Source organism: Vigna angularis, chromosome 11 (assembly GCF_016808095.1).
Source record: "Vigna angularis cultivar LongXiaoDou No.4 chromosome 11, ASM1680809v1, whole genome shotgun sequence".
Taxonomy (NCBI): Eukaryota; Viridiplantae; Streptophyta; class Magnoliopsida; order Fabales; family Fabaceae; genus Vigna; species Vigna angularis.
In genome coordinates, this window is record NC_068980.1 from 73,425 (window position 1) to 85,307 (window position 11,883).

The 11,883-nt window shown below is 33.5% G+C and overlaps 2 protein-coding genes across 4 annotated transcripts; both read left to right on the plus strand.

Annotated features, from left to right (window-relative positions):
• Window positions 1-584: 584 nt before the first annotated feature.
• LOC108332990 (pollen receptor-like kinase 4) lies at window positions 585-3,189 on the plus strand. The gene is made up of 3 exons (XM_017568283.2): window positions 585-1,558; window positions 1,648-2,310; window positions 2,404-3,189. The coding sequence occupies exons 1-3, from the start codon at window positions 802-804 to the stop codon at window positions 3,048-3,050; spliced, it is 2,067 nt and encodes a 688-aa protein (XP_017423772.1). The 5' UTR covers window positions 585-801; the 3' UTR covers window positions 3,051-3,189.
• Window positions 3,190-5,871: 2,682 nt separating this feature from the next.
• Window positions 5,872-10,257, plus strand: LOC108332296 (U-box domain-containing protein 34). Of its 3 annotated transcripts, none has more exons than XM_017567472.2 (10): window positions 5,872-6,229; window positions 6,338-6,459; window positions 6,575-6,696; window positions 6,873-7,084; window positions 7,176-7,221; window positions 7,300-7,588; window positions 7,787-7,894; window positions 7,979-8,407; window positions 8,957-9,721; window positions 9,858-10,257. In XM_017567472.2, the coding sequence occupies exons 1-10, from the start codon at window positions 6,028-6,030 to the stop codon at window positions 9,933-9,935; spliced, it is 2,373 nt and encodes a 790-aa protein (XP_017422961.1). In that variant the 5' UTR covers window positions 5,872-6,027; the 3' UTR covers window positions 9,936-10,257. The 3 variants fall into 3 exon arrangements, with proteins under 3 accessions (XP_017422961.1, XP_017422962.1, XP_052727004.1); XM_017567473.2 differs by having other exon boundaries at window positions 5,873-6,229; window positions 7,303-7,588; XM_052871044.1 differs by lacking the exon at window positions 6,575-6,696 and having other exon boundaries at window positions 6,089-6,229.
• The last annotated feature ends 1,626 nt before the right edge of the window (window positions 10,258-11,883 follow it).

The window sequence follows — 11,883 nt, forward strand, 5'->3', positions numbered from 1 at the left end:
TATCTATGGCTTTTTTTTTTGAATTACTTGTTCTTTTGTATGAACATTATAAATTGATTGTGATATTTTTAGTATAAACAAAATCATTATGAGCAAACAGTTTTGACTGTACACCATTTACAGTTTATTGTAAATAAAACCATGTAAAATGTTGTTTATTTCTTACAATTTGAAGAAGATGGATATATAAAGGTAAAGTGGTATTGTGGTGCTCTTCCAATAAAAAATACCTCCGTTAATAATATAGTAATATATATTATATATTAGTAGTTTAAGTTACAAAATAAAAATAAAAAATAAAAATAAAATAATGCTATTTTGAGTTGTAAAAAGTGAGTTTCTTTTTTTTTTTTTGAAAGAGCATGTGAGAAAAGGATATGGTAAATTTGGATGAGAATGGGTGGTTTGGTTGAAATTAGAAAAATGCATTGTAATGTAATCTAATTATGGAAAATGGAATTACAATGAAAGGCAAATAGCACGGTTTGGCATCTTAAAATACATGGGCTAAAGAAAGAAGGAACAAAATCAGAGGACCTCCTTAGACCTCTCGCCCAAAATGAAGCTGTACTGAGACGCAAAAAAAGAATAGCACATTCTAAGCCTATTCCTTCTCATTTCTTCTCAATCTCTTCTTACTGCCCTCTCTGTTAGTCCTAACAGTTCCGTCACCATTGGCCTTCTCTGGCCACTAATGATCAAAGATGGTGCTGTATAGTAATAAAAAAAATAATAATAAAAAATAATAGTAAAAATGATGGTGATACAACTATCATTGTGATTCTGATTGGGAGGGTGAAAATGGGGGCGCGCTCTGCTTCGGTGGTGCGCGCACCATTCATGAATGTGAAGCTGAAGCTGTGGTTGAGCATGGTTAAGGGTAACGTAGTTGTGTTGGTATTGGCATCAATATTAATATCATCAAGCTGGTGCACATCAGCCAAAGCCATGTATTCTGATGCGGAGGCGCTGGTGAAGTTCAAGAAGTCGTTGACAAACACAGTGGCCTTGAAAAGTTGGGATGCAACCACAAACTCAAAGCCACCTTGCTCTGGAAACATTCCAAACTGGGTGGGCTTGTTTTGTTTGAGGGACAAGGTTTGGGGGTTGCGACTCGAGAACATGGGCCTAACAGGCAATATCGATATAATGACTCTGGCTTCCATCCCCGCTCTCCGCTCTGTTAGCCTGATGAACAACACCTTTGTGGGTCCCTTACCTAGCGTAAGGTTGCTGCCAAATCTCAAGGCCCTCTACCTCTCCTACAATCATTTCTCAGGACAGATTCCCGACGATGAATTTAAGGGTTTGCATAAATTGAGGAAACTTTATTTGTCCAATAATGAGTTCACAGGTCAAATTCCTTCCTCCATTGCCACCTTGCCTTCTCTCCTCATCCTCCGTCTCGACTCAAACAAGTTTCAAGGTCAAATCCCCCTCTTCCAGCACTTTAATACTACTAGTTATTATCCTTTGAGGATCATCAACTTTTCTAACAATCAGTTGGAGGGTCCCATTCCGCCCAGTCTAATCACCTTCGGCGCCTCCCCATTTAGCGGTCGGTACCTTATAATGTTTCTCATTCATTTCATTACAATTTGGAATATGGAATAACTGAATCAATCAATCTATCTATCTATCTAATAGGTAACCCTGGACTATGCGGGGCGCCCCTCAAGAATGTGTGCCAAGAGGTAGCCACTCCGTCCAAAATGCGTCTTCTAAAAATTTTACTAGCTATTGTCACGAGTGCATTGATTGTAGCCATCCTGGTTATAGTATTGGTGATATATCGGTTGAGGTCACTGACATCCCAACTGCAACAACAATCTTCAGCAGAAGATCATATGGCTTCAACGTTGCAGGGCCAGGTCCAGGTTCCTCCCATTTATGTCAAAACTAAAAGCCTAGCGGATCACTACGATGCTAGTCCCAGGCAAGCGTCATCATTTCAGGGTCTTGGACGTGCACGTTCCAGGAGGGTGGAACCAGGCAAACTCATATTCCTCAGGCCTCAAGAACCTATGTTTGATTTGCAGGATTTGCTAAGGTCCTCCGCTGAAATTCTTGGAAGTGCAGGATTTGGGTCCTCCTACAAGGCCGTCATTTTAGACGGTTACCCCGTTGTTGTCAAGAGGTACAAGCATATGAACAATTTGCCCAGAGAGGAGTTCCACGAGCACATGCGAAGACTAGCCAATCTCAACCATCCCAATCTTCTCCCTCTCCTCGCCTATTATTATAAAAGGGAAGAAAAGCTTCTCCTCTCTGCCTTTGTTCACAACGGTTGCTTGGCCAGTCATCTTCATGGTAATTATTACTTTGTTTAACTCCCTCTTTGCATCACTTTTCAGCTTGGGTATATATGTAGTAACAATGTTATTGTAATTACTAATCATGCAGGCAATCATAACTCCCAAAAGCTTGGACTTGACTGGCCAACTCGTTTGAAAATCGTGAAAGGTATAGCCAGGGGTTTGGCTTACCTATACAGTGCACTCCCAAGTGTAATTGTGCCTCATGGTCATCTCAAATCTTCCAACGTCCTTTTGGATGAATCCTTCGAGCCCCTTCTCACTGATTATGCCCTCAGCCCCGTCATCAACCTTGACCATGCCCAAAAAGTTATCTTGCCTTACAAATCTCCAGAATATGCTCAACTTGGGCGCATTACAAAGAAGACTGATGTGTGGAGTTTTGGAATTCTGATTCTGGAGATCTTGACGGGCAAATTCCCTGAGAACTATCTCACACTTAGGCATAATACTGATTCTGACATAGCCAGTTGGGTCAATACCATGATTACTGAGAAACGCACCAGTGACATGTTTGACGTAGAGATGGGAGGAATTGGAAATTGTAAAGCTGAATTACTCAAGCTCCTGAAGATTGGCTTGAGTTGTTGTGAGGAGAATGTGGAAAGAAGGCTTGATATCAAGGAAGCTCTTGAGCAAATTGAAGACTTGAAAGAGAGGGAAAATGATGCTATTAATGGAGAATACTCCTCCACTCTCATGACCACAGAAAGAAATACTTACAGAGCTGTCTGATTGACACTCACTTTTTTTTCCGCTGCTTCACTCCGACTTTATTTGGAAGCTACCAATTTGTACGCGTGGAAGGTGGCTTTCCCCATGAAGATGAACATATGCTATTAATTAATCTTAAATTCTTTTCAATTAATTAATTAGTTGTTCTGTCTATCTGGTTTTTTTGTTAACATAACTAGGCACTAGTTATTTCTCTAACTGAACCATCTTGTAATGTTACTTTGTCCATATAGAACTAGATAGGATTAGTAACCTCTTTATTAATTTCACCAAACTCTGTATAAAACATTATCTCACAATTTTAAATAGTGGTAGTCATTGTGCAACACATATGCACATATTAACAAAAACTATTAATTGCTCGTAGGTATATATATATATATATATATATATATATATATATATATATATATATATATATATATAGATATATATGTATATGCACAGTGAGGTTAACAGAAGTCCTGAAAATATTTCAACATTTAAGACAAAATTCTTTTCATCATCTTATATTTGTTCAAACTTTTATTGGTCGACTTATTTTTAATTACTGTATTTTTTTTGTATATTGTTTATGCTACAGAATATGTTAATAACAAAAAAAAGTTATAAAAATTATTATTCTAAACTAATGGGTGAGGTGCGCGAAGCCCCCTCGATACAAGATTTACCTTAAGTGCATAAAAATTAATCGGTCAGTCATGCAAAAAGGCCAACTCAACAATATGTCTTGCTTGAAAGTATCATGCTGAGTCTCTCTGGTACCAATCTTATTTGGATGGTCGTATTTAAAACAACCAGTTCAAGACTTTAATTAAGAGCAAATATTTTTAATTAAATTTTAATTATCTCATAAATTTATATTTTTTTAATTAAATCATAAATATATAACATGGATGAAATATTTGTTGCTTTTCTATTTCAAAGCAAGAATCATGCAAAAACAGTTAATTGATTGATTAATGTCAAATTATGCATTGTTGTGGAGACATATAGTAAAAAACTTTTTTATGTTATGGAATGGACAAAATAACAAATATTTTGCATAATCATAAAAGATTTTATCTTTATTATATTTTTTCTTTATAACTATTTTCTTTCTTATTTCTTTTTATTTATTTATTCTGTATCTTTTTCTTGAATCTTTTTTTTAACTCATCTTCCCTATTTTTTTTTTGTCTCAACATCTCATCTTTTATTTCTTATTTTTTACTAGTTTTATTTTTCTCCATCTCTTTCTTTGACGGATATGCTTTTTTCAGTATGAGTATGCTTTTTTGAATATCAGTATGAGATGCTTTCTTGAATATCAGTATGAGCATGCTTTTTTTCATATTCACCTAACATTTTATCTTTATTTATACTCAACTTTTTTTTTTCTCTCAAAATTATCTTTCAATTTCCTTTTCATCCATGAAACAAATAGTCAACAAACAATTTGTCATAATCATTAAGTTAAAGGACATTTTTAACATCAGTACTTATCATAAATCTAAAAAATAATATAAAAATTAAAAACATATATAAAAAAACTAAATGAATATCAATGGTCAAAACTCTAATACAATTGATGAGAAACCAAATGAAACATTATTGATATTCAGTTTGAAAAAACATAGTGATATCACACTCAATAAATATTATACAAAATCTTCTATATTCCATAATAATTCTCAATAATTAATAGTTAATATATACTAATATCGTATTTAATTATCATTATACAAATAAATATTTTATATATTTAATTAAAAAATAAAAATTAAAAATTAAAAAAATTCAAAACACCTTTCAAAATCAGGATGAATCTTAACACTAGAACGAGATAAGATGGGGTGCGACTTCTTTTAAAAGTCATAAAATTTGGGAAAAAAATTTACTTGAGCCCACGATCGAAGTCAAATGTCCATATCTGAAGGGAACATATTGTCTTTCTAAGTCATGAAAGGGTGAACTCTCCTTTTCTTAGTTTTTTTATTCATTGTGGATTAGCTCTAACTTGCTATTAAAGATCAAAAGAAAGATTTACTTACAGACAGTTGGTAAAAACTTTAAATTAAAAATATAATGTATAACCAAATATTAGGTGTATGGTACCTTTAATATTAGTATGTATTTATAAACTTTTTAGACATAGTAAGATTAAGTAACCAAAATTATATTTGATTATAAATAGTGTTTAAAATATCAACTTTCAATCATTAATTCACTACCAGTGTTTGAATCGATGACTGACTATATGAAAGATTCAAACTACCTATTAGTCAAAGTTTATAATAGGTTGGTATGTACTATAGTGATTAATAAAAATTAGTAACAATTTAAATTATATATATATATATATATATATATATATATATATATATATATATATATATATATATATATATAAAGACCCGTGTACTAATTAATAGCTATATAGTGTTGACAAGTTTTGTAAAAAAATAATAAATAGTCTTTTATATGAAATAATTAATATTCTTCATAATGAGAGCTATATAAAATGAAATAAAATTTATTAAAAATAAGAAAAAAAATGTATTTAATTCTACCATTAAAACTTTTAAAAAGAGAATAAAATATTTTGCGATAAAAACTGATACTTAAATACCATTATTTCTAAAGACAAATTCCACTGAATAGAGGGACATAAATATAAATATGCCATAAATATAAAAAAAAAATGAGGAAATTAGAAAAAGTTAGGGGTAGAAGAGCGAAGTTATTCTTTGGCACTTGTATTTTAAGGCAATTGTATTGAATTTAAGGTTTTTGTTTCATGTGTTTACCTCTAAAACTAATAGGATAAGAAAAGAAAATTTTGATTGAATGGGCATAAATTAGGGATAGATTTTAGTTCTGTTACTTAAAAAATAGGATGGTTATAGAAAAGAATGAGAAGGCAGATGAAGAGTAATTTTAAAATTAATTTGGGAGATGAAATGAAATCTGCACGCGTTGGCTGAGAAGAAGAGAAATGTGGCATCCACATCCTAAAGGATCAGGGATTAGAAAGGGAGTAGGAGGAGGAGGAGGAGGTAATGGAATAGTAGCAGTGGCTATAGACAAGGATAAAGGAAGCCATTACGCTCTTAAATGGGCTGTTGATTGTCTGCTTGGCAGAGGTCAGACTTTGATTCTCCTCCACGTTTTGCACGGGACATCCTCACATGTTTCCAGTTAGTCCTATTTCTTCTTTTATTCTCTCAAACATTCACAAAATCAATTTCGTAAAGAAACTGGGATTCTTATTTCAATCCTGTTATTCTTTTTTTCCATCGTAACAGGGGGTAGCGAGGCCCTTGTTTGTAACATCGCCAATTCATCTGCGTATCCACAGAGATACCAACTTGATACCACTATCAAGGATTTGTTTCTCACTTTCCACTGCTATTGTACACGCAAAGATGTAGGTGTCACGCTTTTGTTTTTTTTTATTTATTTTTTTTACTCAAATTAGTATGATAACACGGTATTCCATTTTTCCCCCACATTATTCGCTGCTGTACAAAATATTTCGTTAGATACACTGCCTTGATGTCCTACTTGAAGACAATGATGTTGTGAAAGCAATAACAGAATATGTCTCTTATGCTGCGATTGAAAACTTGGTGATTGGTGCAACATCCAGGCATGGGTTTATTCGGTAGGATTTCATGTCTGCAAGTTATTCTTAAATTAGGATTGAATTCGTAACTATTTTTAAAAGGATGATAATTTTGAAATTTGTGAGAGACACGCAAAAAGATGAGTAATTCTCATATAGTATTATCCATCATACATGTCGTTGCACCTTTCTTAATTTAGTCTTTCCTTGTGCAGATTTAAGTCATCATCATGTGCATCAACTAGCATATCAAAGGGGGCGCCGGACTTTTGTACCGTGTTCATCATTTCAAAGGGAAAAATCTCGTCAGTTCGGAATGCTACTCGTCCAGCCGCGCATACATCCCCACTTCTGATCCATATACGTAATCTAAAGAATAAGGACGAAAATCATCAAGAAATACCCTTCAGAAATACAAATACGAAAGGTTTGTTTCTGTTGTGTGTGTGTGTTTGTGTATTCCGCATCTATCAATTCTTGCTTGCACTTAGTTTTAATCATGTGTATATATGCTGCAGACAGGACGCCATTCAAACCTCAGAGCTGGCACGATGAATCTATTCAGTAAGTCTCTAGTCAAACCATTCAAAGTCCAAGCCCATAATAATATAACACGGTTTCCTTGGTTCGGTTGGGTTGAAGCAGGTCTCCATTTCCAAGAGGAAGAGGCACGAATAGATTGTCATGCGTGGACTTCCCAGACTCAGATACGGAAATATCATTTGTAAGCTCCGATAGGCCAAGCAGTTGTCGTTCGTCCTCCGTTTATGACTATATTGACGCAAGCCGAACTCCGCGGGCTTCTACCAGTTCAGATCATAGCTGTGGATCAACCCGATTAGGACTCAAGTTCAATGACCTCGGTTCACCCGATACCTCATTTTCTCACGAAAGCAGTAGAACATCATTCTCATATTCATCACAGAGCATGGTGAGTGAGTAAGGACATGTGTTTTTCCTTTATTCTTTATACGTCACTTCTATTGATTGATTATATATCCATATTATCTTAGTAACGCAAGCTTTATCATTACATTTCAAACAAATAAATAAAATTGTTTAATCACGTTTGAGCCCATCAATACCTGACCATTGAAGGTATCAACTTCCCTTTGCTAAAATAATATAGGATGAAGAAGCAGCAGAAGCTGATATGAAGAGGCTGAAGCTTGAGTTAAAGCAAACGATGGATATGTACAGTAAAGCATGCAGAGAAGCACTAACAGCCCAGCATAAGGTATATTCTGAAAAGTATACAATCCCTTTTTCTACAAATGTGTTATTGGGATTTCAACTGGTACCACTATTTTGGTTGCTACAGTTAGTGGAGTTGACACACTGGAGAATTGAGGAAGAAAAAAAATTGGATGAGGCACGATTGGCTGAGGAAGCTGCGCTGGCAATTGCAGAGAAAGAGAAAGCAAGATGTAGAGCAGCCATGGAAACTGCTGAAGCGTCGAAGAAAATTGCTGAGGTTGAAACACACAAAAGAGCGACTGTTGAAGTTAAAGCTCTTAAAGAAGCAGAGGAAATGAGGAAGCTTTTGGACAATCTAGCCCAAACTGATGTAAGATATAGGAGATACTGTATAGAGGAGATTGAAGCAGCCACGAACTTCTTTTCTGAATCCCAGAAAATCGGAGAAGGAGGTTATGGCCCTGTTTTTAAATGTTTCCTTGATCACACTCCAGTTGCTGTCAAGGTTCTACGTCCAGATGCTGCTCAAGGGAAGTCACAGTTTCAGCAAGAGGTGATCAACCAGTGGACATGAGTAATTCTACACCACTTTTTTGGTATTTAACTGCATAACATGTTTCCATCGCGTCTAGTTTACGTTAGGCTTGGCCTTTTATGATGAATGAGTATGAGACCTTGAAAATCTGATGAAAACACAACACTGATATCCATATAGTTGGACAGGTAGCCTCTCTTCCACAACCTTATTTTCTATCTCAAACTTCTCGTCACATCTCTTTCTTCTTTCCATTTCTCTTCACTTTTTTATTCAATCCATTTCTTAAAACCCAAAATTGGGATGAAAACTCCTCCATCACTTCCCAATGAAATCTAGCCAATTCCAAAGACACATACACGCACAGAGAGTGGAGAGAGAAGGAGAATTTTGGATCTCAAGGGTAAACCATACATAATTTAAAGTCTATTTTTATAGTCTTCTGGGTTCTGATTCATACTGCCTGGAACGGAATTGTAGGGTATACCAATCGGAAATACTAGCCAAATTTGTTGTGGGAGAGTGATATTTGTTATCAATTCTAAATATATAAATGTGCGTATGCAGGTTGACATTCTGAGCTGCATGCGACACCCAAACATGGTGCTTCTTCTGGGAGCATGTCCGGAGTATGGCATATTGATATATGAATATATGGCTAATGGAAGCCTAGAAGATTGCCTGTTTCGAAAAATGACGAACAAGGTTCTGTCTTGGCAGCTGAGGTTCCGAATTGCTGCAGAGATAACGACGGGCCTTCTATTCCTGCATCAGACCAAGCCTGAACCTTTAGTGCACCGTGATCTGAAACCAGGCAACATTTTGCTAGACCAGAATTATGTGAGTAAGATAAGCGATGTTGGATTAGCAAGGCTTGTCCCAGCAGTTGCGGAAGACGTGACACAATGCTGCATGACATCAGCAGCTGGAACATTTTGTTATATTGATCCTGAGTATCAGCAAACAGGAATGCTTGGCGTGAAGTCGGATGTTTATTCTCTAGGAATAATTTTTCTTCAACTATTGACTGGCAGACCTCCAATGGGTTTAGCTCACCATGCCGGGCAGGCTATAGAGAAAGAAACCTTTGAGGAAATGCTGGACCCCTCTGTAACCGATTGGCCTCTTCAACAAGCCTTGTGCCTTGCAAACATAGCAGTCAAATGTGCGGAACTTAGACGAAAAGATAGGCCAGACCTTGCCAAAGTGGTGTTGCCAGAGCTCGACAAATTGAGAGACTTTGCAGAAGAAAACATGACACTGCGATTGTTTCCCATCAATTTAGGATGCACTGCGCCCTCTCCCTGCCACAGTGAAACTTCTGTGCAACAGGTTTTTACTTTATTGTTCCCAAATCACCTAATATGCATAACAATTAATTATTTATCATAATATGATGATATGATGACATTTACATACATACTATAGCAGCCTTCCAATTCCATGACCTTGTTGAGGCATATTGCAGGATGTGATAAGCGACCCGCGCCTTGTACATTCCGTAGGCTCATCAGCTCCATCAACTCCTACAGAAGAAAAACATTAAATATATGCATATATTTATTAATATAGACGAGACTGCTTTATTCTGCAGGAATGTCAAAATCTGTTTCGGATGTACATGCATGCAGCGCCCAAACTCAAGCAGAGAAAGATTTAAGTAAAAAGTTTTTTCCGGTTGACAGTGTACACTTGTAACAATGACTCATTTTTGTTCTAGGTTATGTGGGGTGCAAACAAAGGTAGAGCCAGCATTCAATTTTTGTATTATGTAAATATCTTAGAATGTAAATCCCACAATTTCTATACTCTGACAAAAGAAGTACGACAATTTGGTACTACAATCCTATCGCACATTTTTTTTTTCCTTTTTTTAATGCAGCAACATGTCTTTTCATTGCTATGATCATAAACCTATTCTCCGTTATGGTTTGCAATGCAAATTGAAGTTACACAGCACTCAAGGAAATGAATTGAATGATTCCTTGTATTGTTGACTTGAGACAATAAAGGATGATCTATCCTTGAAAACATTAAACAAAAACATTAAAATTAATATGAGTAATAATGTGTTATGTGAAAGGATAATATATTTTGTAATATGTAAGGACAATCAATTATCATCACTTTAAATTGTAATGTTGTAGTGTTTTAATATTAATCTGTTTATGTATTTATTATATTATATTTGGTGACTTAAATTTTTGGACGTAGATTCTCTTAATACTTTTAATAGTTTTTTTATATAATTTTCAGATACATTTTTGTAGTTTTTAGAATCATCAAGCATATTGTTGATGAAGATGGCTAGTGCTTATATTTGCAATAAAGCAGTATACTCAAACTCCAGAAAAAAGAATTTGTAAGAATATTCTACATAATAGGTAATTTTAGAATACAAATTTGTTTTCTTCTGAAAATCATTGAAACTTTTTATACTTCTTTTTTTACAATATTTATTAACCACGTTTTCAAATGCATCTAATGAAACCGAATGCTTACAATGTTTTAAACAATTATATGGTAGTGTGCTAATTAGTTAGTATGTTTTTTTTCTTGATAATGTTACATGTTTCTCATTCATATGCATAATTATATTGATATTAATGATATTATAACAAAATGAGTTGTGTATTATAAAAATGGTCAGTTCTTGATTGTAAAGAATTTAGACAATAATAGCATTACATAACCTGATTTTTTACTAAGAAATCTTTCGGTATTCAGAAAATGATCAATTATTCACTTCAAAGCATTCAAGTAATGATAATTACTCTATTGATATTGCAAAAGTATTGTAATCATTTTACCAGCAATAAAATATAGATTTTTTTTAAATGTTAAAAGAAACATTGAGATTGATAAATGATCAATCAAATTTATAAATTAATGTGTTTATTTTTTAATTCATCTCTGAACTTTTTTCCTTATCGGTATGTAATGTGATTGAATGCTTTCATTTTATAACATGTTTGAAAAATAATCCTATATCTATTATTCAATATGTAATGTACATATTTAAGCTAAGTATTTTCTTAAATAAATTATTTAATATTAAATAATTAAAAATTATTTACTCTTACGAGTGTTAAAACAAATTATTTTTTCATTGATAAATGTCTATCATCTAAAATAAAATCATCTATTTTTTTAATCATTTAATTTTATTAGAGACCTTAATTTTATTATTTTTCTTTTAATGTGGTTTATTCTCCTAAACTAAATTTATTTAATATTTGAATTTTAATATTTTTTACTAAATTTTAGTAATCTCTATTACATATAATCGAATTTTATTTTATTTTAATTCTTTTATTTTACTTTTTCTTTAAATATTCAAAATTATAGTTATTTTATTTTTAAATAAAATAAAATGTATAAAAATTAATTTATATAATGTGTAAAATTATCATTTAATTTATATTTAACTTAAATTATTATATTTAACATATTTTTTAAGTAATTTAAATTTAAATATTTACTTGTTTCTTCAT